At 34.7% G+C, this 27,137-nt stretch overlaps 2 protein-coding genes across 4 annotated transcripts in view; one reads left to right on the top strand and one right to left on the bottom strand.

The window, feature by feature from the left end:
- The window catches only part of LOC126841456 (tRNA dimethylallyltransferase), a 73,637-nt gene extending 59,179 nt beyond the window's left edge, over positions 1 to 14,458 (top strand). For 2 of the 3 annotated variants that reach the window (XM_050577952.1, XM_050577950.1), the window contains exons 5-8: positions 12,111 to 12,223; positions 13,073 to 13,286; positions 13,376 to 13,580; positions 13,709 to 14,458. In XM_050577952.1, coding sequence (XP_050433909.1) covers positions 12,111 to 12,223; positions 13,073 to 13,286; positions 13,376 to 13,580; positions 13,709 to 13,824 — 648 coding nt within the window. In that variant the 3' untranslated portion in view covers positions 13,825 to 14,458. Of the gene's footprint in view, positions 1 to 12,110; positions 12,224 to 13,072; positions 13,291 to 13,375; positions 13,581 to 13,708 lie in introns of those variants that run through there. The other variant, XM_050577951.1, reaches the window with a different exon arrangement.
- A 1,749-nt stretch (positions 14,459 to 16,207) lies between these two features.
- On the bottom strand, positions 16,208 to 22,013 carry LOC126841398 (noggin-2-like). Its single transcript, XM_050577860.1, has 4 exons — positions 21,985 to 22,013; positions 20,275 to 20,561; positions 18,314 to 18,618; positions 16,208 to 16,484 (listed from the first exon to the last, which is right to left on the bottom strand). The coding sequence occupies exons 2-4, from the start codon at positions 20,515 to 20,517 to the stop codon at positions 16,274 to 16,276; spliced, it is 759 nt and encodes a 252-aa protein (XP_050433817.1). The 5' UTR covers positions 20,518 to 20,561; positions 21,985 to 22,013; the 3' UTR covers positions 16,208 to 16,273.
- Between the last annotated feature and the right edge of the window lie 5,124 nt (positions 22,014 to 27,137).

The raw sequence follows: 27,137 nt of genomic DNA, 5'->3' as shown, positions 1-27,137 counted from the left end.
CAACAATTACAATTTTGTATATTTTTTTTTAACCCGGGTAAAGTATAATGTTTAAGATTATTTTTTTTCTTAAAGTGTCGTGTGACATCAGTTTTTATCTGTTATAATCGACCTAAGACGACTTACTTGAATAATATACAATAGTATGTATTTATCCATATTGTAATCTATACCGCGTTGGGAAATTATATTTACTCTTGGTTATATGATTTTTATTTTATTTTTTTTTTTCGAGTTTACGATGTTAGTCGGTTTTTCTTTCTTTTGTAGGTACAATATAATAATATGCTTTGTTCTCTTCTTGAACGTGAACTTTATAACGTTTATCGGTGTGCGTTCAAGTCAAATCGACATTCCTTACCATAAAATCAATATACCTAGTCTATCCACGCGTGTGTGTGTGTGTGTAAAGTTATTAAAAAAAAAAAAAAAAAACCCAGTGTGGTACATTTACCTCCCCTCCCCCCAATCCAACTTTCAAACCAGTTCTGCGTTTACTGATTACTGTCAACCGGTTTTCTCGCCGTGAACCCCATCACTGGCAGTGGCGGCGGCGGCTACACACATAAGCAATGTGTGTGTGTGTGTGTGTGTGTGTGTACTTACAAATGTTCTCATGGAATTACGATGAGAAGAAGTATCTCGGTTGAATATCGTTAGAGGTCTTAATTTGTAATATCCGCGCGCCGTATGGGAATTGGATAACAATATTTGTCATATCTTTTCACCTTGACGAATAAGGCGATAAATATTTTTGTCTCCTGTGTCTCTCTCCTTACCTTAGTAGCTCTTTATCACTACTCGGCGGACACGTCACGCCTATGTATATTATAATAACTACAACAATGTGTGCTTACGTCACGACCGCAGCAGCTCCGGCGAACATTGTGTGTGGTTTTTTTTTTTATTATTATTTTTCTTTCAGAGCCGATGTGGATCAGAAAATATGACATTATATATATATATATATATGTGTGTAATATGTATGATTTGTAATCGGTTTTCGGCGGCCGACCTTCGCCGACGGCGCCGCAGATCTTGTAATTTTTTTATTTTTTTTTTTTGTAATTTATTGACTTTTGTGCGACGAGAAGAGAGCTGCTCGAAAAGTTCGAATCGGGATTGAATCGCGCCAGTGTGTTTGTTGTCTGTTGGTGAACAACCTTCGAGCCGGAAAAAGAATAATTTTCGGATAACGTTGCCAAAACGCCCGAGACCCACACGTCGTTCATTGTGTCTGCGTTGAAACCGAGTAGTCCTGTTTGGAAATTGATACTTGTGTCTAAAAATAGTGTCCGTTCCGTTTGAAGAATAACGTTAAACAACACTTATATTAAAAACATAGTATTATTACCTACCTGCCCTACGTCTACTCTCGTTTTCCCGCGTTCGGGTAAAATTGTCGTTCCCAAGCGGCGGACAACCGGATAGTATTTTAACCGGTTTTTCAATAATAATTATTGTTCCGTTTTTGTACGGTCAACAACGACAACTGATTATCAAGACGATACATCAACTTGCGACTGTGTTATAGTTCTGTGTACACAATATTCGTTTCGACCATTTGATTAATAATTAAATCATACTGGGGTGATCAACTTTTAACTACTTGTTAGGTCGTCCGGACCAGTTGTTCCAGATAACATCAATGGTCTAAATGACTCAATACTCGTGGTAGAATATATTTATTTTTATATTAATTCCAGAAGTTTTCACACACATACAGTGATACACACGATTGTCAACTATAGAGTGACAGTAATTGAACACTTGTGAGCGTATCTGACTTCTCGTGTTTATCCTCTTCCTAATTAGGCCTACTGGATGTACGGATGCGTTTATGAATGTCACTGAATAGTATAATAATAGGATATAGTAGTGATTCAAATATTATAGCCTAAAATGTATTGAAAAATGGTTTAGGGGTTGGTGGTGGCTTAGTATTTTAGACTCGACGCCATTGCAGCTACAGGTGCTTAAGTTACTCAAATGAAATTTATAACTAAAAACATAAGTTACAAGTGTAAGTCGTAACCTGATTAAGTATATACTAGTACCATAGGGTTTGGGTGTATTTAATTATTATAACAATTAAATTACAAGGACAATATTTGACAAAAACAAAAAATGTTTTTTAATAAATTTCGCCAATGTAAATTTATTTCTAGATTATTAGATGTAAGGTATAATATAGTAACGTACGCAATTTTTTTCTATGAGTTATTGGTGGTAAACAAAGAAAACAGAGTACAGGGAAATATCCTCTGTGGGTATTAGAAAAACTTGTTGGATAAAAAGAACATTTAGGGGTAGGAGTAGGCCTGAAGTCTCTGCGATCACCGAGTCATTATCATCAGCAACCGAACCAGTTTTGTTCTACTCTATTGCCAAGTATAGAACATTACTCGACAGCAGCAGCAGCAGCTGCTAAGCGTGTAATTTTGGAGGATTTAATAACGTTTTGGCATAAGACCCGCGTTACCGCAACGGCAGCGATGGTAGTACATTAGGCTCTCCGGAAAGTGTACATATTTGTATTATTATAATAGTTGTGTGTGTAAAAATAAAACGCTGGGTCCACTCGTGTAGAGGAAACGAATGTGTGTGTTTGTAACTAACGAGTTGGAGTGTATTTCGAAATAATTATATCGGGTACTCAAGACGTGTGAATATAGTAGTGTACATATAAGTTTTCGAGGAATAAATGAATAAATAAAAATTGTTTCCAGACGGGTTTTTGCAGGACGAACAAAAAAAAAAAATCGGTGACATCACAAGATCCAGCGTACTAGAGATATATATTTTTTATACATTAAACGTTAAGTCATCATTCGTACTATCAGGACCAAAAAAAAAAAAAATTGCGCTTAGTATAATAATGTGGGAACTGCAAGAACGCGCCGGCCGAGTGCGACGACCCGCAAGGCACTTTTTTTTTTGCATATAATACGGTATTTCGAGATTGTCCGAACGATTGTGTTCGTTTCATTATCTTGTGTACTTTGAAACCGAATTTTTTCGTTTTGCATGTATTATAATTTATAATGATGACCGATAGCGTTTGAAAGCGCTCATGTGTGCAATAATTATAATTTCGCAGCCATCTGCGATGAGTGTCAACAACCACAATGGTGTGAATTTCTATGAAGGACCTTTAAAAGTTCTTTTATAGGTAAACCCTATGCGCTTAATCAAAAACAAACAAAAAAAAAATGTAAAAAATTGTCTTTTTTTAAGAAATTAAAAAATGGATGTCAAAACCGCTTGGCTTCGGAGAATCACCCAAACACAAGTCCAATAAACGTTTCCTGCATTCCGTAGGCGTTTTTAATCCAAGCCCCAATCAAATCGTCTTTGTTTGGTTCAGTTGTATAATGACCGTTTAATAGTGACCGAACGGTCCAGACTGCCGCCAACATCCGCTTATCGTTTTTATTGTATTTGCCAATTATTGTCTTGATAATAATTCGTTAAACGGTCGGCCGTTCGATTTGGGTTGGAATTAACTTATTGTTGTTCAGAAACTATGATTTTTTTTTGCAAAATATTTTGAACTTTTTTTTTTAAAAACATTTTTTGGCTACTTTTATTGGGCGTGGGAAAATGCGCACGACTTGCGTTATTACATTAGCCTTTTTGGTATAATTATATTAATATACGCACGACTGTGATAATTGATAAGTTGTTGTAAATCTGCGGAGACAAAGAAGTCGCCAAAATGAAAATATTAACTAGATAAAAAAATATAAACTATCAAATCAACGGCGTCGTCCCTCCTCTATGTTGACCTTGACTGCGCCGGAGAAAAGGATATTTTATTAAACGCGATGCAGATGGCAAACCGGAAACGTTAACCACGGTGACGTATGAAATGTCCATTCGCCACACATGTGTGGATTTTTTTATGTACAAGTATTATTCATGAGTCGCGTATCAAGTTTTAGTCAACGGCGAAGAGAACAAAAAAAAAACCAAAAAAAAAAAGGTCAGGAAGAGATTTTAATTTTTTTTCCGTTCAGCAGTTTGAAAACGTTCTAAAGATGAGTGCCAAATTTAAGTCTTTGTATATTGCTTTGGAAAACCCGGAGTTATTCATATTATATGTACCTATTAAAGCTAGACGTGCTTTGCGCTCATTTTCGGTGACCGTTTCTCGGTTTAACGAATGCGAAAGTACAACAATGCATGTCGTCGTGTCTGGATTTTGGAAAAACTACCGCCGAGTTTTCTTTTTATAACCGTCAGCAAGGCAGTAGACGTGCGCGGTTTTCGTGTATAATAACTATGTTATGTTATAATAGGTATTTAAATTTTGTCGCTGGTACACGTCATAACACAGGTGATCGGCGGCGGGGGCGATTTCCGGTTCGTTTGGTTTTCCAGGAAAGAAAATATATGTATATATACAACGAAGAGCAGCACAGTCGGCCCCCACGTAACCGGAAACCGCCGTCGTCGTTGACGCCGCCGCCGCCGTATATAAGCTTTGTCGGTCGTGTAAAGCATAATATAGACTTTGGTTCTCCCTAGGCATGCCCTCCCTCCCCCGGCTTGTCCTCCCCTCGTCGCCGTTTCTATAGTGCGGCCAACAACCGTTGTATATAAAGTGCAATCGCTGCCGGCCGTGTATTGTTAATGACCCGAGAGATTCATTCATGTGCTCCTCCCGCGCAAAAATAGCAGCAGACAGCGCCACCGCTTTATCCGTCGTCCCACGTTCCTGTTATTACTGTGTTGTTGTTGTTCGCCATTGGATTTAGGCCGTTTGTATGGGCTTTAGTTGTTGAACTTACTTTGTGTGTTAAGCAAACGCACACGCACGCCATGTGGCCAAAACGCCTCGTGTGCTCTCATTTAGTTAGTTTTACTATATTTTGTCATTCGCCCCAACCATCAGAAGTGTATGTGGCTTAGTGATTTTCATTTTTTTTTTTTTTTTTTTAACTATTTTGGTTTGGCCGTTGATTATGATTATTAATTAACTCTACTAACGGAATGTGCGCTGTTAATTAGCGGCTCAAGAATTGTGATTGGCAATCCGCAAGAACGTTCTTGCATCCATTTCTCCAATACTTAGCTTGAGAGTGTATTTTGTGTGTGCTTCCCAATACAAATACAACAGTCGCTGCGTTACACGTGTTCGTACCTAAGTAATAATTAACAATATAATTTTAATTAGCCGGTTGAAGCCGGAAAATGTATGATAAAATAATGATTATACAACAAGCGCCAAAACACGGCTGTTCTTACAATTCAAAACAGTCTTGATAAACAACTGACGATTGGCTGTAATAAAGCTTAGCTCGCAAACTTTATAGACTGCAGTCCTCGGTGCGTCCCAGAATAATTGAATAATGAACTGATATAATAAAATATGTATTGTCTGCTTTTCAGCTCTCTTCCGAACGCTGAATAAACTGGAGGTTCGGTTACTTAAATTGAATTAACTCCGGCGCAGTGTATTTTCTTGACAAATTCGTTTATACCCTTAGACGGCAAGAAGAAAACATGTAGTTTCTACGTTGTCTGTTGTCAAAGACAATTCAGCCGGAGACGTTGTTCGCCGACAACATAAATAAATTATTTGGTATTTTGGCCGATCATAAAAAGCTCTTACGTTATCAAAGAACCTTCTTGTAATAGTAGATCCGCACACGCTCGAGTTCCAAAACAAATTTTAGTTCAGGTTTTTCTTTTTTCTAAAATAAATTAATCAATCTCTTGTCGAGAATAAGTGAATCGATGACCATATATTTTAAAGTCTGTAGAGAAAATACCTTCAGAATTAATAACTTTAGAACCAATGAACATTTTTTTTTTTATTAATTTAAAGGTCATCGTGAGTGATTAATTTTTCTATTAAAAAAAAAATGTATGATGATTCTAAAATCAAAAACAGATCTAAGGCCTGAAAATCGACACAAAACGTATTTGTTTTTAAATTAACTTATGTTAACATAGTTGGTATAAATTATTAACTTGTCCAGCCTTGACATTTTTAAGATTTCAACTTCTTGTCAAATGATCAGTTGACGACTGACGGTTAATATAAAATATTATAAATACAATATTTGTTTAGAGTATTTTAACGAATATTTCTGGTATAATTTTTCATACTTTGAGAAAATATTATTGACACATTTGTGTTAATATAATATTTGATTTTTTACCAAAAATATCATTAAAAAGTAGGAACTTTAACCGTATTAAAATATTATAATTGTTTAATGCAATCACATTGTGCATGTTAACATACAATCATATTATATATTTTTAAAAATACATGTTTAACTTTAAAAGAACGGTCAGTGCAACTAGTATTGATTAACTAGAGTAATCCGGTATTATTCATGAAGTATTTGAGAAATTGTATGGGCAAATAATTATAGCTTGTTATTTGAACTAGTTGTTTATTTATGTTATCGACGGACTTGTACCCAAACCGGTATATATTTAGATATTATTTTAGATTGGATAAACGTTCCCATTTCAATCGGCATAAACATCATTGGTCTATTGAGTATTAATTAAAAAAATTGTTACCGCTTGTGTAATTATTATTGTTGTATCTCAACATTTTTACTTCATCTCGATTCGTCCGTACGGTAAGAACCGTTAATTATAAGTAGACAGAAACAAAAATGTGTTTTGACTTTTGTGTATTTCATATTGAATCTACCTAAGCTGAAAATCTATTAAATTTGTCTTTACTATTCGGTTAGTCGGTCGTCTGGACGGAAAGTAATCTGCTCGTACACTTAATCTGATTTAGTGGCAATCGTGCGCCGCCGGATACTTAAAATTATTCCTGGCTGGCACTCAACTTTTTACTTTGTATTTCCTAAAGCAATTTATATTTGTAAACGCGAAAACGCCCGGATTGATATTTTATCTGAGAACAACATTTTTATACTCTTTCGAATTCCGACTTAGCCTGTAACGTGTACAATAGACGGTCATCCATTGTGTGCCATTTTATCATCGTCCAATCCACAGACCTGAACTCTGTATAAACAGTGCATTTATTACACTAGTATAATATCCTGAAATGTTTTCACCTGATGTCCGTCTTACGATCATCTTAATATTATAATAACGTACCTAGTTGTGACAGTGAACTGTCGTTTTTATCTTAAAAGCGACTTTATCTCGTCTTGTCGTGTACACCTTACAATCCAAAAGGGGGTTTCAGTTTTACGGTGTAGGTACCTTTTTTAGTATTTTCTAGAGTTTTATCAGTTTTTGCAACTTAAATAATAACGTACCTATATATTTTATTAACGTTTTAAATAAGAAATAATTTTCTGAAAATTTCGATTGTTAGTTTTGAGTAAATAGTTTTAAAGTTATTGAAATTTAGGACGGCAGGAAGAGTGGAGCGTAGAGTTATTTATACCTGGTCATATTATTCAACCAAAAAAGTTCAATAACTTTAAAAGTAATAATTATCCTAAAGTGGTTATCGATCAGTGAAAATTGTCAGTAAATCATTCTTAATTTAAAATGTCAATTAAATATATATATAATATATAAGTTAGTATCTAAGTTTCTTAATTAAAAGGTCGGTACATATTAAAAGTGTAGTGGCACTTACGGTTCCATTTTGTGCATAAGGTTCTTGGAAACGTCACCCTAGTTGCCGACGTTTACGGACAATGGGGTACCTAAACCGGCGTGTTTCCCTGTAAGTCGTGGGCGTTGACCGTCTCCGGCGATGACTCATCCACGACGTCCGCCGTTTGTTCATATCAAGACTTTCACCGAGGTCGTTATCATTGCGCCATACCCTCTCCTCCCTTTGCTACCGTAACTTTGCTCTAACGGGTCTTGCAGACTCCTTGAACGCCGCATCGTAAACCCTTTTAATGTATCCTTGCCGGCGGCAAACGTTTTTTATCGTTTGCATAAAAAAAATAATCAAATCAAAAAACACAGACCCCCGTCGTGGTGTGCAATGTGCATAATGTAATACCGGTTTGGTCGTCATCAGCTGAGCTGAGGTTTGTTAAAGCGGCACGTGCCACTCCATAATAGATTTTAATAGTTTATCTTTTTTTTTTTTACTTAAATTTTTACTAAAAAGTGATCTATAGTTTTGTGATTTATGTTGTGTACTTGTATAATTATTATTTTTATGCAATATTACTTATGAAACTTACCAGATAAGAATAAAAGTACCAAAGAGATGTTAGTTTTTAATTAAATACAGCCCTTTTCCAAGTACCTATTTTTTTTAAAAATTTTATTGGGATTTTAATTGAAAAACAGACCAGAGTTTTTTTAAACTTCAGCCCGGGCTTTTTTGGGCTGGGCTTTTTTATGCCAACCCTGATTTGTTTACATTGGAAAGTCCACATTTCTAAAGGAAACCGAAGAAAACAGCGTTAACATCTCTCGATTTCTGCACAAAATAAATTTCTAGAAACCCCTGTCGTTTTTGTGCTGTTTCAGGCAGCCTAAGATTTTGTACTTTGAAAAATTAGTGAGTCAAAACATGGGTTATTATGGGCAGTAGTAATGGAGTAAATTAATTCACGATTAAAATGTATAAGCATTTAATATGTGTTGATAGTTATTTATATTTGATCCAATTAGATATGATATGATAAAAACTAATACTAGTTTACGCGTTTAAAGGAAAACTAGGTACAAAACGATGAACTTATTATATGAAAATTAATTTGCTTTTCACGCACGCGTTTAGTAGAATATTTTTGGAAATAATTTTTAATATAAAAATTTTTTTCTGTGTAAAAATAAAATCCGGACGTTAACACGTCGTCGACTTACAAGTTTACACATTTTGTAAAAACAATATATTATTACACCGTCGAGAGATTAATTTCTTTGGTATTTTTATCTCGGTTAAACGGTTTTGCTTGGACTTGGACTGCAAGCGTGCAAGCGTTGGTCTCTTTTACTCTGCTGTGTGTCTACCGCTGAAGTGTCTTTTGCCTTGCAACCATAAAAGTGTGGCTTTGCCGGGGTTATTGTTGCGAATTCTATGGTCGTTGAACCGGGTAAGCGGTAACGGCATGATGTCGATAAGTGCAAGCGAAATTCGTGTGTGTGTGTATAATATAATATATTATTATGAGCTGTACAGCGCCAACGTGAACCGTGTACCGCACGTCTGCTAAAGCAATAAAACCGAGAGGAATTTTTTCGGCTAAGGTTTTTTTATATATATATATATATACAGGGTGGCCCACGAAGATTTGACAAATCAAATAACTTTCGTTCTAATGAATATTTTTAAGATTTTTTTTTTTTTTTTAATAATTTATTCTCATTTACGCTATAAGCACCACGGTTTTTATTGCACTAGCTGTTTTAATTTTTTTAAATAATTTTTTTTTTGTCACGTTTTTGTTTTTATTTTCAAGATAGCCATTTTATTTAGAATACTTTTTAAAAAAGAATTAGTGAACACAAATTGTATTTTTATTCATACATTAAAAAGTTATACTCATTCGAAATTGATGAAAATTTGAAAATTTCTCTCCGCGTTTATTGTGTCGGTCATTTAAACGTGTTATTAAATCACAATTGTTCAGCTTTTCATTTTACCAAAGCTTTTTTTTTATGATTAAACGGGTACCTACAATATAAAAATGATTGATATTGGACTAACCACACTCGTGTAGACGTATTTTGCAGGGAGTTTATAGACTTAGAACACAGAATATATATATTGTTAAAATTGCAACGTGTACACTTCTGGCGGTCATTAAATCACGCTCTACACGGACCGGCCGGAATCCCAAAATATTATTGTATCTCTTCACTCAGACAAAATGCGAAACCACGACCCGACGGCTCTTCATGATACATTGTCTTACTGGAATCGCGCATTGTCAGTATACGGTGCACGCAGTCGCTCAATGTTAGAAAATAACTTCTTAAGCGCAACACAACGTCCCCCTACCCCCTTTATTTCTAGAGGGTAATGCCATTTGTTAGGCGTTGTGCGTTAAACAGTCCACGGTAGTAGTTCATAGGTTTGCAGAATAACCAAAAAGAAAAGAGACGCTTTTCAAGAACTACATGGATAGGTGGTTCTTATGGGGGATAGATTGCTAATTAGTATTTATATATTTTCTGTTGTCGTCCGGAATAATTGATGAATTTAGCGAATTACAAGAATTTTATCAATTCTATATTGGCAATGGATTGAAACGAATGCTTTTGAACTTTAACCGTGGATTTTTTTTTTTACTTTGCTTTAAACTGTCATTGTCTGACAACGTCTCTCGTGTCGGTGGACCACCGTCGTCCCAAGAGGAAGTCTGATGAGTAATACGTTCCTTCACGTTTTGTATACCTACTTCGTGACTATATATATATATATATATAGTTTTGTTAGACGTTTAATACAAGTTGATATTCGTATGCAATATATTATGTACCGTAAAACAGTCGTCCCCACCGGCGCTGCCATATGGTTGGACGGCCGTACCATCAGTAATAATTAGTATCGCCCAAAAGCTGTGTCGAATTTCCACTAGTACAAAAAAAAAAAATTGCTAAACACTGTTTCAACGATTCAAACTAAATTTCAACATGTGAGTCCCACATTAAACGCTAACAAATTGTTTTAGTATAGTTTGGCGATTTAGAAATTAATCCTACATAACACTTTACATTATCCGTCGTCGTTTTTAACTTTTAAGTTTATAATACTGTTCAAAAAACGCATTATATTTTTGGTAATATCAAGAAAACCGACTTGTGAATTGTTTTCAGCCGATTTTTCGATTTGGTGATCTGTGAAAATCTGATGATATAATAATATAGTGTAGGTAACAAATTATGCATTGACAAAGGGAAATTGTCTTATGCACACTGGCGCCCTGTCCTACAACAATGAACGGTTGCTAGTTGCCACACGTTCCGCATAGTACTTGTATTGTGTTCCCAGGAAACGTGACATACTATATTCTGATTGAAAAAAAAAATGTCTCTAAATATAGTAGTAGTATATGGAAAATAACATACACAGTATGCTTTTGCACAAATACATAACACTAAAGTTCTCCAAACTTTAAAATGCTATTTTTTTTTTCCATTAGCAAATAGAGTAATTTTAAAATATTGCTCCCTAACCAGAACTTGGCCAATAAAAGTAGCCATGGAGAGTGCACCAAGAGAGAGAGAGTACACGTGCAACCATGAAATCTTTTAATATTTATTAAATTAATATTTAGTAAAACAAAATCAAGTATTCATTTAGTGTTTTCTATTTTTTAATTTATTGGAGTTGCTTCACTTTTAATGATGAAAAATATGCGACTAAATGTAACTCCATCGAGCAAAAATATGTATACTTAAAAAAAATTGTAGTTACACCACTTTTTCATGGAACGAACCATATTGTAGGTTTGGTCACACGAAATGTCAACCTCTCCCCTATAAAAATCAGCAAAAACACATTAAAAAATTCGCCCATAAACTTTCCGAAAAACAGTCGAAGAAATAATTAGGTACTTAATAATTACTTTAAGATAATATATGCCCTAACGGCGGTCTGCTGTGAAAAACCAAAACATTTCCTGTCCAACCTTCTTAACGACAGCCAAGACCAACATTTCATCTTATCATCTCAATAATAATTTATGATAGATAGTTATTCTGCAAAAATAAAAATTGTAGGTCTTTCATTTGTCTGTTTGTGTGTAATTTCTTCTATGTACAAGTCGTTTTACTGTTGTCTCGGACCATATCCCACAAGTGTAAAAGAGATTGTCACACAGAGAAAGCACGCGCTCCGTTTTTGAACTGTATTTATGTTTTTTTTAACGGATTATCAGTTATCTATGTGTGTATGTATGGGTTGGCAAACGGTTGATTATCCGTGAAAGTATGTGTGCTCCAGATGAATAATATAAACGCGCTAGCCGGGCTTTGATTATTATTTCTAGGCAGGTTTATAATAACCATTAAAGTGTGCACATTGTAGAAAACAGTATAATATTATTGATAACTGGTTCGATGACTGCTCGGCCGGTGTCATGTGTCTGTGTACTTTTTATCGATCCGTAATCGTTTTTTATTGAAACCTGTATAATCTATATAGGTTATTAATATTTATATATATTTTTTCCTCGCAGGACGTTTTGGGCAAGCGATTGGACGAACGAACCGACCAAATGATCGACAGAGGACTGATCCGGGAACTGTGTGAATTCAAAAAAGACTTATCCCGTACAAGGGGCGTGTCAGAGTAAGGAATTAAAATATATTATATTGTACACGGCCACAGATGGATTTCTTAATTCCGCCATTATTATGCGGTTATGATGTCGCTATTTATGTTAATTATCTGTATTTTAAAAATTACAACAAAAAAAAAAACGTTTAACCGGTGGTACAAACCCTTCCAGATATACTACCCCGAAGGTAACGCAACCCCCCCAACCTTGTTGTGGTTTCCCTCGAGGACTTACGGTCCAAGTGATTTGTTAACAAAAATGATCAATATTACCGCGTGCGTGAGGAGAACCCATAATAACGACGATAAACGTGTATTAATCATGTGTAACAATAATAATTGTGGATTTAATTTGATATAGGTGGTATACCTATTCAACGCAAAAGTAGGTTATTTCATTAATTAGTCTTACATACAATAACATGTTTATTCGGTAACGTCGGTAATACAAACAAAACGTTATGGTGTGAAAATAAATTAACAATTTATTTCATGCGTTGTACCGTTGTTAAAAGTATTTTTTAATAAACGTTTTCATTTCCTTTGAGTCGTCGGTTTCGTTCGAACACCTTATTAAGTCATTCCTCGCCTTTGACACTGGCTTTGATTAACTTTAAAGGATCCTAGTATAACATTTTAAAAGAGTATTACGTAGTGTAAATTGAGCGTATCAAGTTTATACCGTATACGACGGTTTCCAAGTACTCAGGCCCGTTCAATTGAATAATTTCAATTTTCGATGCTCTTTTGTGAAATCCAAATTCTGAGGGTTGCTTTCTTCATGCCCGTTGTTTTACCATTGTCGTTCGGATAACTTCAATATGTACAAATATAATAATGAAATCTGTTTTGAATGTTTAGCTTCAACGTGGATTTTACCAAAGGAATTTTTCAATGCATCGGACTGAAACAGTTTCAACAATACTTGGAGTTGCCGGAAGAAAACCGCGATACGCAAGAAGGCCGTAAAGCCCTGGAAGACGCTGTGCTAGCCATGAAGCTGGTTACGAAAAACTACGCAAGACGTCAGACGCGATGGATTAACAACCGTTTTCTGCACGCCAGCGACAAACAGGTAGGTAGGCGTTTTAATAACACTTACTGTTTTCCGTTTCTTTTTAAAACATACAATTAATATTGTTTTTACTTTGTACCGCGTTTTAGGCTACATCCATCTACAAGTTGGACTGTACCGATCTTAGAAACTGGGATCGACTAAGCGAACAGGCTGTCCACTTAGCCAATGTGGTAGTTGGCCGCAAACCGAGACTGGACGATACGCTCAAGCCGATGGTCGTGGACAAACAGCCAGCCGTCGCACCAGTCTTCGGCAATTTCCGTTGCGAGGAATGCGATCGATTATTTTGTAGTGAGTTAAAACTGTATAAGTCTATCGATTGAGTTCTACAAACGCTCACATTATGACAATGTTTAAAATCATTTTAAAACTGTTATGTGTACGGCTTGGTTTAATTTGATTTTATCAAATCGTTTTAGACGATGTACAGTACAATATTCACAAGACGTCGAGGAAACACCAAAGAGTGTCGTTGAAGAGAAAACGAAGGTCACAAGATAGTGGATCGACCGAATCAAAACACAAGAATAGCTAAATTACGATATGCAAACTACCGTGTTTATAGTGATACCTTTGTTCCTAAATGTCTTGATCAAATACGTCTTGTCGAACGATACCGAAACGTTTTGATATAGACCAGCCTATGTATTTATTTTAGTTAGGCACATTAAAATATTAAGCATTTTGTAACAATTGTATTTTTTCAAATTCTGCATTTTGTTTGTAAAGAACTTGTCAGTCCTTGTTTTAAGTTTTACCTGTGACCTAATGTGTTTCTATTTTTATCTTATTTATAATTTTAATTCACTTTGAAATTTGTTATTAAATGTGTATTCTTAGTATGAAGAACGAGACTGATTATGATATTTACAGTGAATAAATGCATGCAGGGAAATCTATTCAACGTAAGCCGCTAAATTTATTAAAAAAATAATTACAACTTTGTAGTTTTCCTTTTGGAAAAAAAAATGTTTTTTATTTATGTTATTTTACAATGTTAAAAATTTACCCTAAATGAGCGCTGTCAACTTTTGAAATTTAAACCATGACTTTATGTAACAAGAATTATTTGCCGATAATGCTGATGTGTCGGTACCCAGTTTTGAATAATTACTTGTAAAAAGTTCATGAAATATAAACGTTACCGTTTGTGTGTTATGTTAAATGGATCACCCTGTATTTTTTTTTGAACTATTTTCGTGCCTTAATAATTTTGATGACGTACTATCAACCAGTTATTGTAAGAGTTTATTTCTTACGACACCGTTACAAAAATTGCAATAGATGTCAAATTTAATATATATGTATATATATATTTATTACCGAGATTAAATTATTATGTTATGTCTAGTACTAGAGATTGGTACCTAATTAACATTGTCTTTTTAATTGCACATTGAATATTAATTCACACTACAAAAGTAAAAAATATGAAAATTTTATCATTTTACCAAGTTGGGCTCTATTTATTTTGACACACGATTAAAAAATTTGATAAGTCGAGGTTAATTTGTAATGGCGGCCAATTAATAAATTACTATTTAAATGTTAGTGCATAAAAAAAAAAAGACTGGCTTAGTGTGGACTATTGTTTAAAACGTCGTGTAATATTAGTATCATTGTTTTATGCTATTTTTTTCAAAAATAGTTAAGTCTTTAAAACAAAATGTTTTCCTTAGAACGCTTCTTCCTTTTGTTTTATTTTTTCGTTTATTTGTTAAACAACGGCATACTTTTGTTAATTGAAATTTACGTAAATCCGGAAGCGTGTCCGAGTTTAAAATAGTTTGATTAAAAACTTTAATTTTTAAAGTTCAACCCTTTAAATTTATTTACTTATTGTATACTCTCGTTGCATTGGTGTGTGTTACCTCATTACTTTTCCTAATCATTTGATTTTCGCATAGCTTTTAAATTTCCTACAATTATAATATATTGCTTATGATAAAAAGATGAAAAAAATTCTAATTGGTCAATTACATTGCTGTACATTGAAATAAGCAATTAAAGAGTAAATGTTGTATTTTAATTAATAATTACAATCGATGTCATTTCGATGGTATTGCAAAAAAAGAATAATATTATATCTTAAACCGATTTCTGACCCAAAATAATTCAAACCTAATAATAAGAAACTTGCAAATCATAAACATAAGGTACTTAACTAGATTAAAATATAATGATGTATTTCCCACTTGACCAACAAATATCCCAAAATATAACAAATTTTAACGGATTTTTTTTATGCGTAAAAAAATTGTTTTTTAACATTTAGAAATTTTCAAATTTAATTGATTTAATTACACGAAACAGAATTTTTTAAATGCAAATGCATGGTCTTACGTGACCCTTTAAAGTAGTCAAAGAACTAGAATGTCTTTACAAAATTCAAACCTGGTCCTGTGATATTATGAAGTAGGTGTAATTTTGTCATGCCTTTAGGTTTAAGATAAACCAAAACGGCTTTTACCCAATAGAAAACATTGTAAAAATTTAAAAACTGCAACGAAGCTAAAATCATACCTCGAAGCTACACCGCAAAAAAGTTATACTTAGTGATACAAAACATAATTTTTCAAAATTTACTGCCGCCAATTGTGTGCTGCGATCTAGCGGACAGATTTTGTACTAAGTTTTTTTATAATTTGAACACTAGAGGCTAGCTGGTGCTCTGCTGGGTTTTAAACAATACAAACAATAAAAGTTAAGTAACTAATATTACTATAAATAGGCGACCATGTTCTGGATTAACATAAGCAATAGGATTCAATCGAGTAGATGACACTATCAAGTTCTAACAATACAAGTATGAAGTCGGATACAAGTAACAGTGGCCAGTGGCCCTATAGTTCAACAATTTATGGGTACACCCGCTTGTCCCAAATACATACATGCATGGCAACTATATTAAACGCCACTATTATTAATAATATAATTAATAATATTATGTACAAACATTTTACAGATACATAAAAAAAATGATTTTAATCGTTCAATTTTCTACACGAACACGTGCAATCTTCAGTAACCGGATAAGGAACTTTTATCCACAAACATCTGTACTTCTTCCGGATTTTCTTTTTGGCATTTTTGAGCTTGGACTTCTTCCCGTTTTCTGTTGTTTCTTCAATCGCCGAAACCGTTGTCGATGATTTTCTCAGTTGCTTTCTCTTTTTGTTTTTTCTGTTTTTCAACCTGCACAGACATCAATGTACATTATAAATTATATCTAACATTTTTTTTATGCCAACAAAATAATCAGTCTTATATCATTTCGGCCTCATCCATATTTTAAGATTGATAAAAAAACTATTGATCATAAAATCAACTGTAGCAGTACACATTAAATGGTTTTCTAAATATTTATGTAGGCATTCTCCCCCTCCTCATAACTTTTATAAAAGATAATTCTGAAACAGTAAATAAAAATCTACAAAATTGAAATGTATTATGTATAACTATTTGCTCGGATGACTCGTGACCACAATTAAAAATTAACTACATTGAAAAGTTGCTATACAATCATCATCCAACAGGTTTGGGGATCCGGGCTATGATGCTAATAAAATAATCCACCCTTGTTTGTACCACTTTTGTTAGTTTGCTAATTTCTCTGAGTACGGTTTTCAGTAGGCATATTAACTAGACCCCCTCTCTCAAAAATTGATCTAGGGACCTCATTGGGTTTATTAAACTGCACAGGGTAATCCCACGCTTAACATCTACCTGACGCGAGTCTTAGTGTAAATAGTATTTTGTAACGTTTAAGAATTAAATTTTCTTATTTAGAGGACAATAAAGGGAATTTATACGACAATGTTTGTTTTTGAAAACATCAAACTAGGTTTCCTATGAACGTTGACTGGTTTTTCCTATTCTCAGTGTAGTAACTAGTATCGTCAACGTCAAGTATAACATACTGTAATAATTATAATTAAAGAAGCCACACGAATGCGCAGTAGGTTTTAAACATTTAAATTTAAACAACAAATAATTAGGTACTTCAAAATACATTTACATTTACACAAATTTAAAAATAAAAATGTGTTTAAATAAATTGTATCAACTAAGTATCTGGACTATTTATTTGTACATCAATTATTTGAAATCGTGTCCAGAGGAAACATAGGGATGTAAAGTTTAAAACTTAACCACTTCCTCTTAGAAAACGAGGAAACCATAAAACAACTTTTTTATTTTATTTATTTAATATTAACTTATTTTATCTAATTTTAGTCGATAAATAAAAATAAATATATAAAAAAAATAAATAAAAATCAAATTATATGAAAAATATTTTGGGTAATGCAAGTTTACAGTTTGAAAATATTTGTCAATGAAGGATTTTTCAGAGACCTAAAAAAATTGACACGAGCAACATGTAAAAGTAAAATATAGTTTTTTCTTTTAACAGTAGAAAGTACATATTTTTTAGTACGCTTTTAAAAGTGGTCCGGTTTAAGTTTTTAATTAACATTTGAGTTTTTCATAACAACGTACAAGGTATCGATTTTTTAAATTTATTTTTAGTTAATTATTAATTTCTTCGTGAAAATTGACAATTTTTACAGTTTTTCAATGATTTTTACAATAATATAAAAAATGTACTTTGATCGATAAGCTTGCTAAGATGTTTTAGATATTTTAGTGTAACTATGTGTTTAAACTTTAAAAATTTCGATATCAAATTTAGAGGGTCTATTATTTTGCGTTATCGCTTATAATTGATGTTTTAAAGAGTTTGGTAATGGCAATATTTAAGAAAAAAGGGGTTTTAATACATTTCGACCATGAAAATTAATTTACCGATTAATTTGTGTAAGCTTCAAGGTATTATTTTTAATTTAAATAATTTTTTCTGGGAGTGAAAGCCATTTTGGTTTATTCAAAGCCAGACAAACTTTCGACTAAATAAGATGGTCTAATTTCAATTCTGTGAAGAGGTTCTTGTTGTTTGGCTAATTTTCTATGTTATTTAGGAATCAAGTGTCATTGATAATATCACTTAGGGTTCGAATACTCACCAGCAATGCCATCTTAACAGGTTCAGCACCCTTATGGACGACGGGATGCAAGACATGCCGGGCGGCCAGCTACAGCTCATGGTCTCCGAACGGCCACACCGACCCTTCTTGATCCATCTGGGCCAAAACGACTTGCCCAAGTCCGTCCAGACATATTCGACGGGACACGAACCCCTACGCACCAGCCAATTGCGCATCAGTTCTTGATACTGGACCGGAAGCTGTTCGGGCAGTTGAATAGCATCCGGTGTGGGTGGTGCGGACATGTCGAAATCGAATATGGCCGAAGTAGAATTTTCCTGTGCCTATGCGATAGAATATATAACGTCTTATGAAAATTATATCTTAAGTCAATCATACGGTATTATACACAGTACAAACATTAATAATATATGTGTACCTAATCAAGACAAAACGGAAGAACGCAATTGTTTTATTTAGTGTAATGATTTTTTCAGTCGATAGGTAAACTCCTAATTGCAAAACAACAAATGAGTAACATGAATTTTAACGACAGACGACCGTAATTTTCTTTACGTACATTACACGCGTGGATAGATAATAAAATATATTTAGTATCTTTAAATCTTTGACAAGAAGCTAAAACGGATGTATTATTTTACATTGGCTGTAAGTTGAAAAATCCGAGTCGTGTTCACGTGGGCGCTCCCTACGCAAAACACTATCTATATAGATTTGATTTCCGTTTCTCTGTGTAAAAGTAAAACAAGTTATGTTTTTATAGAAAAAAAAAATAATAATAACATCGCACTTACATAATTGTGCTAGTATTCAAATTGAATGTTATTGCAGATAATGATTTCAGAAGATTATTTTTATTTTTAGGAGTCTGGGGCACTGAGATGATTTTGAATGGGATTTTGTGTCATTAAGAACCACATTTTACCTCTGTTGGCTCGTTGGAAAAAAATACTCAATTTTTGGACGATTTGCCGGTGCGTGGTAAAGTTAGCACCTTCACGTGTGTTTCTGGTATAACTTTATATAAGGCCCCTAACAAAATCTAGCAAATTCTTAGCAAAAGTTCAGTATGACTTTTATAGTCCTAGCATAATGTGCCGTTGCCAACTTGATCCATATCAATATCTTTCATATGCATTTTGAAATTAACAATTTTTTTTTAAATTGTTTTTCAATTGTATTGAATAATATAATATAAATTAATATTTATAATTTGACAATAAATTAGCAACGTTTTTAGAATGCCATTTTTCAATCTCTGAACTCCTTGGACAAAACCCGTTTTGAACATATATTTCTAATACAAAACAATTGTTTTGACAAAATTTCAATTTTGATTTTTTGTATATTATTTTTTCTAAATGTTATAAATTGAATAATTATACATGAAATATGTACACAATATCAAACAAATATTTTACTTATAATTAGTGGCAAAGAACATGAACAGAAACCATATACTATGTTCTTATTCCGAACAGAGTATAGTAGACATTTATTATTATTTTACGTTTATCACTAAGACTTTGTCTCACTTAAATTTATGACACTATGGCCATAGGCGCAACTAGACATATATTTTAGGGGTGCTAAAATTATATACACCAGACTAAACATCATTTTTACCTTCAACCCATTAGATATAAAATAAAATGTTTATAAACAAAATTATTTTAAAATAAAAAATTTAAACAGAGTTTGTGCATTATTAAAATTGTATGCGTACAAATCAAGGATTGGGGCTTCAATTTTTGGAGGGTGCTAAAGTGTCCCTAGTTGCGCCTATGACTATGGCGCCCACTATGTAATATTCCACCTACAACATTTGGAAAATATTTCTACATCTCATTCATTGCCGCGTGGGATATTATAATTTACCATGACGGTATATTTGATGAGCATTTTAAAACACACAAAGCTTAACTTTTAACCGTCAAATGAGTATAATATTATGTGCACAATAATAATAATATATTTACCGTTATCATGGTGGATTTGCTCATCCACATGTCGTCGTAGTCGGATCCGATGAGTCGGTCTAGCTTATCGATTTTCATGTCTCGGTTTTTCGGATATCTAGGAGCCGTGTGGAACCACAAGCTGAAGGCGGTGGTCTTGGGAGCCGGTGTCGCCGTGTTGGCCGGTGAAACCGCAACGTTCAACCAGGTCAGTCCGGTCAAGACGATGTGATTTACCGAAAACGATGTGCTCGAGTATCGCATGACGTCTACGCGGGTGGTTTCCAAACAGTCTCGGCACCTTTATCCTTTTACACAACATTAAGGTATTAAACAAAAAAAACGCATCTCCAATAATAATATGTAATAAAACAGTCGTTACGATTATCACCGACACTGTTCTTAACGTGGAGCGGCGCGAGGTCAACGTGCGTTTAAAGTACTACTCGTGGCTGGAAATTGTTATGCAAATGGGGGGGTGCGCGCTTATGTTGTAGAATATTATTATGTGAATAGACCCCGACGAGATGCCGGTGTGGCCTAGCCGAGGTGACCGGTGGGGGTGGAGCAAAGGTTAAAAGGAAGAAGAAGAAGATTAAAAACACTAAGGAATGCGGGTTAACATAGCCGCCGCCGCCGCCGCCGCCGCCGCCGCTGCCTTCGCTGTCGTGGACACGTCGGTACACAGTTTAGAAATACCGACCCCAAAAACCGAATAATGGCCTGTAAGTATGTGCGCGTGAAATATTGTATTATTATTATGAGATAACACCTCGTCGAAAAGGTATTTACATTAAAAAAAAAAATGTTATTTCGCCGTTAAATTCTCTCTCGATAACACCTATGACGAATTTTGCAGACTACCAGACGCCGCCGTCGATATGAATCCATCTTAGTTTTAGTACAACATAAGTCAGCAGCTCGTTCACTTCTTATCGGGAAAACCGTGTAACCGGAAATCGTCGGTAAGTAATTACGCAAAAAAGCATTTTCAAAAGTCTTAGCCGCTTTCTACGCTTCAGAAAGTATAACACCTCATCCATCAATCGTTGCCCGCCGCCGTCGGTCTAAGTATGTTTTACTTGCCTAAAAATAGTGAAAATTAAAGGGTTTTTTTTTTTTTAAGTCACCACTGACAAACGGCGACGTCTGTGCGATTAATGGTGAAAAATATGCGTTTTACAACTGGACGGCCGCTCAAGGAATGTTAATAATCTTAAAATAAAAACCACAAAGCCGGCATTATAAGTGAATAAAAATTGGTCTGGACTCGTTTTACTACATACAATGGCCGTTTATATAATTTCGTCTTTTATACACGCTATCGTCCGTATCGTTTTCCGCATCTGGCGAATTCTTTGGAAGAAAACCAAGATTCTTATTTTTTTTACTTTTGGTTTGTTGTAAATTATTTTATGTAAATCGATATCGACAAACGGCGGTGAACCGCACATTGTATACATTATAATGTACAGGACAATAATCCGGTAAAATATCAATAATGATAAAAAAAAAAAAACCCATAACGTTTACTCGATCCCTTCTGAACAGCGAACATTATAAACTTAAACTCGAATAATATCCTATTGTAATTAGGATGAATATTTTGCTTTTCCCAAAAGCGTCTAAAGCCGATCACCACACCGGCGGCAGCCACTACTCGACGGAAGCGTATAAGAAAATGTAAAAAAATAAATAGGCAAACAATAATAGTATTTGTGTATCACCTACCTGCGGTAGTGTAGGTCTTGTCCAGCGCAGGTTAAAGTAAAACTGTCCACCGTCTGAGACAGATCGACGGCCTTCCAAAAACGTCTTAAAATTCCCCACCTAAGATCCCCGGTCCCTTTCGGTGACATATCCGTCGCCGTCGACCCTCGAATAGGTTAGGTAGTACACGATAATGTTGTTTAGGTTATAGGACACGAAACGTTCTACACGGTGTGTGTGTAAAGCGCAACGGTAAATAAAAACAACATAATATTACTATTTTAGCAATATATATATATATACTATATTGTACTCCCAGCACGTGCTGTAGACGGTTGACTGATGCATCACAAGTCGGCCGAGTTCTTTATATTTTGTCAAATGTCACGTTTTCGGAATGTCGTTTGCGTGTTAAATAGCCAGGAACGGATACAAGGAGGGTTGTACTTCAATCGTACGCATTAAAAGTGAATTTTTATGTTTATTTTTTTTTTTATAATATAAAGACTTTAACATCAGTTCCGTCTTTACCCAAAGGGCGCGTTAGGTACGAGCCCAGGGCTCACGGCCTGATGGGGGCCCCGAATTTACATCTTGACGTTTTTTTTCTTTCTTAAAAAGCCCCCAAACTCTGTGTGCCCCTGCATAGCATAAGACATATATTAAAACAAACCCTTCGACTGCTTTACTTTTTACTGTTATTTAATTTTTATAAGAAAATTCTATCTATATTTTCAAAAAATTCTTATCTCGTTTACGGGTTGAGGTGAACATTTTTTAAAAATCAACTTTTTTTATTTGTACTTCTATAAGTGTACACCAAATATCAAAAAATGTAATAATCAAAAGTCAAATTGGATTCTAGGGTCATCAATACCCTTCATTGAGATTATTTCTTATTTGCCATACTGGGTTTTATTTTAGAAAAACACATAGATAAATAATTGTAAAGGACTTAGGTCCACATAAACGCGTGGATTGCCAGAGTCAATACAGTCTACGGAAAAGTATTTCGCACCTTCTATTATACTACATTAGTGGTACAACTTACTTCAGATATATTATTTGTGACGAATTTGTATAGATTTGAAGAAAAAAAATGTATTTGTTTTGTCTTAGGATGTGCCTGGACACTTTCGGCACACTCTGTAACTCCGCCTATGGTATTTGAGAATTGAGATCAATTATGGGACTGAAGGAAAATATTAAAGAAGACAATTAGAATGAAGTATAGTTGGATAAAGCGAAAAAGTCCTAGTGTTTGGTCAGGCGAAAAGAAAAAAAATGTAAAAGAAAAAGAAAATGTTATAAAATTAGTAAGGGCATGTATGGTAGTGAGTGTTGGGCATTGAGTAAAAGATGAAAAAAAAACAAAGTAATATAATTAGAGGTGGTTGTCTCTTCTCTAGTTAGGAAGTTATGCTATAGCAAGGAAAATGTAAGAAGATCCAGAGGGCTTGACATGTTGAACGAAAGAAGGACAATCCAAATATAATAAGGGTGATATAAACATGGGCCGTAACTCCGTACACAAGAATTGAATCACTTTACTTCTTTAGATGGACTACTCGATGGCCAACATTTTGGTCCATCCATTACCGTTTGGCATACAAGTTAAAAATATCTTAAGTGTAGCGTTGAGCTTTTTAATTCTTAGAACAGTGGACAACGATCAAACTCGTCCGGTGTCAACTATGTGACATACATTTAGCAACACTTACCGAAATTTACCTGTCACATAGTTAAAAGAAAAGTTAGGTATCTTTTCGCTGACCCGCAACACTTCTCAGAACGCTTCTTTTTGTCTTTTTCGTGGACGTCGTCCGGACCCTTACCGACGATGGCTTCGCGGATGATGATGATGATGATGATAATAATATGAATTGTGTTACCCATTACAATGAAATACACATAATTGTCCGCGGTGGCGCATTGCAGCACACAAACGCATTCCGATCAGGACACATCGCGCGCCGGCACTTTTTAATCGAATACATATATATAGATATACATACCGTTGTCTGTATTGTACTTGGACCAGGACGTCGTGCATGTCCCGGAATAAATAATAAAATACTTTAGGTATAATATAATAATATGGTCGACGCCTCGTGTAAAGGTACACAACACGTTCTCCGGATTAAAAATAAACAACCCGTCCGGCCTTTATAGTGTTAAGCCGGAAATTGGTCTGACCCGGGTGGTTGGTGCGCGCACACTACAAAGCGTTAACCCCTCCCCGCGGGTGGCTCCTAATTCTTCGTCTCCTGTCTCTTATTAGCACAAACACCACCCAGAGATAAACAGCTACACAGGCGCCCTAACGTAAGCTTACTGCCTTTTATGTACTCTCATATACAAGCTATAATATTCTGTTTATATCGCCGTTTGGGATGAGGGCATACAATAAAATATGAGTGATTGTGATTTCTGTGTAAATGGTAATATAATTGGTATTTTATTCGTCGACACGGTTGCCAATCCGTAAAGGTATTTTTATGCTCTGGTTATATTTAAATCAGTTATAATATAGTGGTTAAGCTTGAAAGGAATACAGCGAAACTCGATGTCAACTACAGCAATAAGATTACTCACCTTTGATCTAATGAATGTACAACTGTGAGTGAAGTTCACTTGATTCCTGATTGACCTGGTCTGTTTTTTGTCTTATTTTTAATTTATCACTGGTCTTTATCACTACCCATCTTTGCTTTTACTGCAGCTTCCGAAGAACTAACCTGGACCAAACTCGTCCATGTCAGGTGCTAATTCTCAATGAACACAATTCACTGTCTGCTTTTAGCCTAAACCCATACGAATGAGATAGATTTCATCCTTTATCATTTCTCAATCACAACTCCTACATGTTATCTTAATTTATAATACAGCCACTCACTTCTTTTTTGGTCAACTTCTAACTTCTAAATCCCTTTAAACGAATCTACTATGCCCGTTTTGTCAACAAGTCACCTTTGGCACGACTTCCAAGCTACTTCTTAACACTCATTTCTAATTTCATCTAAGGTATTCACTCCACTCACCCATTCTGAACTTGTTCTCATTTTACCTACTGTAATATTCCTTTGATCTCTCTTATTCAATGTCCAACGGCCAACACTCACTTCTGCACCTATATATTGTTATGTCTCCTGCAACGAATTTCTTTAACACTCTAACAAACTTTTACTCGTGTCTATTAAAGCTACGCAATTCCCAAATAGTAGACGTCATAGGGTTTCGCCCTGAACGTATATTGTAAAAATAAGGGTTCAATGTTGACACAAAGGCCATCTGGCTTCTGTCTTGTGTGTTGCATGACAAATACCCAACACGGAACACCTCTTTGGACTTGGCTTTGCATATGGGAAAATCGCCTACAGTTTATTTATTCCGACTATTTGGAAATTCATATTGAGCGTTAAAACTGAAAAGAAAGTCAATATATTTTACGTCTAACTATTTCCATAAGTGATACACGTACTGTTTTATATGTAATGCAATATAGTGTGTACATTAAAAGTGTGTGTGTGCGGCATGAGTAGGTATTAAACCGTGTACACGCGCCCTTCGCGACTTCCTGTAATTTTTAATTGGCGGGAAAACAAAAACCTAGTCGTACAATTTCCATGTTCATTTCGCTGCAAATCATTTTATTTAATGTTAAAAAGTTGACCGCCCAAACCTACGTGTTTAAATCCCACGCAATAATATATCGAAAAGAAAATAATTTACCAATGAATTTTTAAAATAGCTCATATAAATATTATACTATAAACACAAGAGTGTGATCCTGGTAGAACCACTATAATATGATATATGATAAAACCATTTTAGGTACATTTCTAAGGATTCATTTACTTAGATTATAACATGCGTGTAGGTATGGCTACCGTTCATTGTAAAAAATACTGTATAAACGGGAAATTGAATGATTTGTTTTCCTTAATTAAAAACGTTACCATGGAATAAGTAGGGGGTACTTGTAGATATTAACTCGTTGAAAACTCTTATGGGTTTATAAGAGTCGCGTAGATATTTGTAGGATACTTATATTTAATGTTCCTAGTGGGTTTCTGTGCTCCCACTGATCTTACGCACACAGACTCCAATATATTTATTTACATATGTCTCTGGTTAAGAGACATAGACGTGTTGCACAATTATCAGCACAGAAAGTGATTATGCAATTGTTCGTTTCTTAAAATTAAACGACACACCACATCACATAAAGATTAAAGAATGACTGCTGTTTAATGTATTGTCATGTATTGTCAAGTGCGTACAAGAGTTAAATCAGAGCAAGAAAAAAATAGAAATTCGATGGCTTGAAAATAAGTAGGTCTAAAACAATAATGTTTTATTTAAATATAATATAATATATTTATTATCTTATTTTTTTAATTGGAATTCGACCAAAAAAAAAAAAAAATGTAACAATAGCAACGTATGAAATATGTACACAAAAATAAAAATTACCGAATATTAAAAAATGTATCTAATAAAAATAAATATCTCGAATGGTCACATATAAGGATACTAGCGTGCTTTCCTCTTTCCTATCTGCCTTTCAATCCAATTGTCGGCTATTGAAACGTTCTAATAGAAGTACTTAAAAATAACTAGGTAAATTCAGGAGCCCGTAATTTGTAACGCTGCACTGTCCTCCTATTCCTTAAGTCCTAATAACTCCAAAAATAATGTTTGATTACTGAATATCCATAAAATAATATTTAAGTTTATTTGAATTACAAAAATTGAAAAATGTCGATAGTACATATTATATTATGGCGATATTGTAATCGGGAAACCTGCATTTTTTCGGTATAAAACAGAGTGTAAAAGCTCGCGTCCGGTTGAAATAATCGTATGTTATCGTGTAGGAACCGCGTTTCCGGTTGTCTGTGAATTTTTTATTTTTGGTGGGCCCCCCTCCGAGGGCGATTTAACGGTTACATATTATTCAGATTAACCGGGACCCGGTCGTGCTCATCTGCCACAGGTAGGTGTCATAGGTGTCGTTAATGTCGGCGGAGGCGCCTGCCGACATTGCGGCTTTCCGACGGGGGGGCACCGGCGCGGCCGGGGCGGAGTCCCGTGGACGCGGGGGCGGACGGACCGAACGACCGGTGCCGACCGCGGACGAGCCACCGGCCGAGCGCCTGGCGCCAGACAAC

Source organism: Adelges cooleyi, unplaced genomic scaffold (assembly GCF_023614345.1).
Source record: "Adelges cooleyi isolate 19-005CV unplaced genomic scaffold, UGA_ACOO_1.1 ACOO_flye_CR_arks_rails_tigmint_CR_PRNA_381, whole genome shotgun sequence".
Lineage (NCBI taxonomy): Eukaryota > Metazoa > Arthropoda > Insecta > Hemiptera > Adelgidae > Adelges > Adelges cooleyi.
Note: the sequence above shows the minus strand (reverse complement) of the source record. Positions and strands in the feature narration are given on the sequence as shown.

Coding starts and splice junctions, on each gene's coding strand:
- LOC126841398 (XM_050577860.1), bottom strand. CDS start 20,517: ATGCGATACTCGAGCACATCGTTTTCGGTAAATCACATCGTCTTGACC. Junction 18,619..20,274: donor GCAAATCCACCATGATAACG/GTAAATATATTA, acceptor TCTATCGCATAG/GCACAGGAAAATTCTACTTC. Junction 16,485..18,313: donor CTGTTAAGATGGCATTGCTG/GTGAGTATTCGA, acceptor ATGTCTGTGCAG/GTTGAAAAACAGAAAAAACA.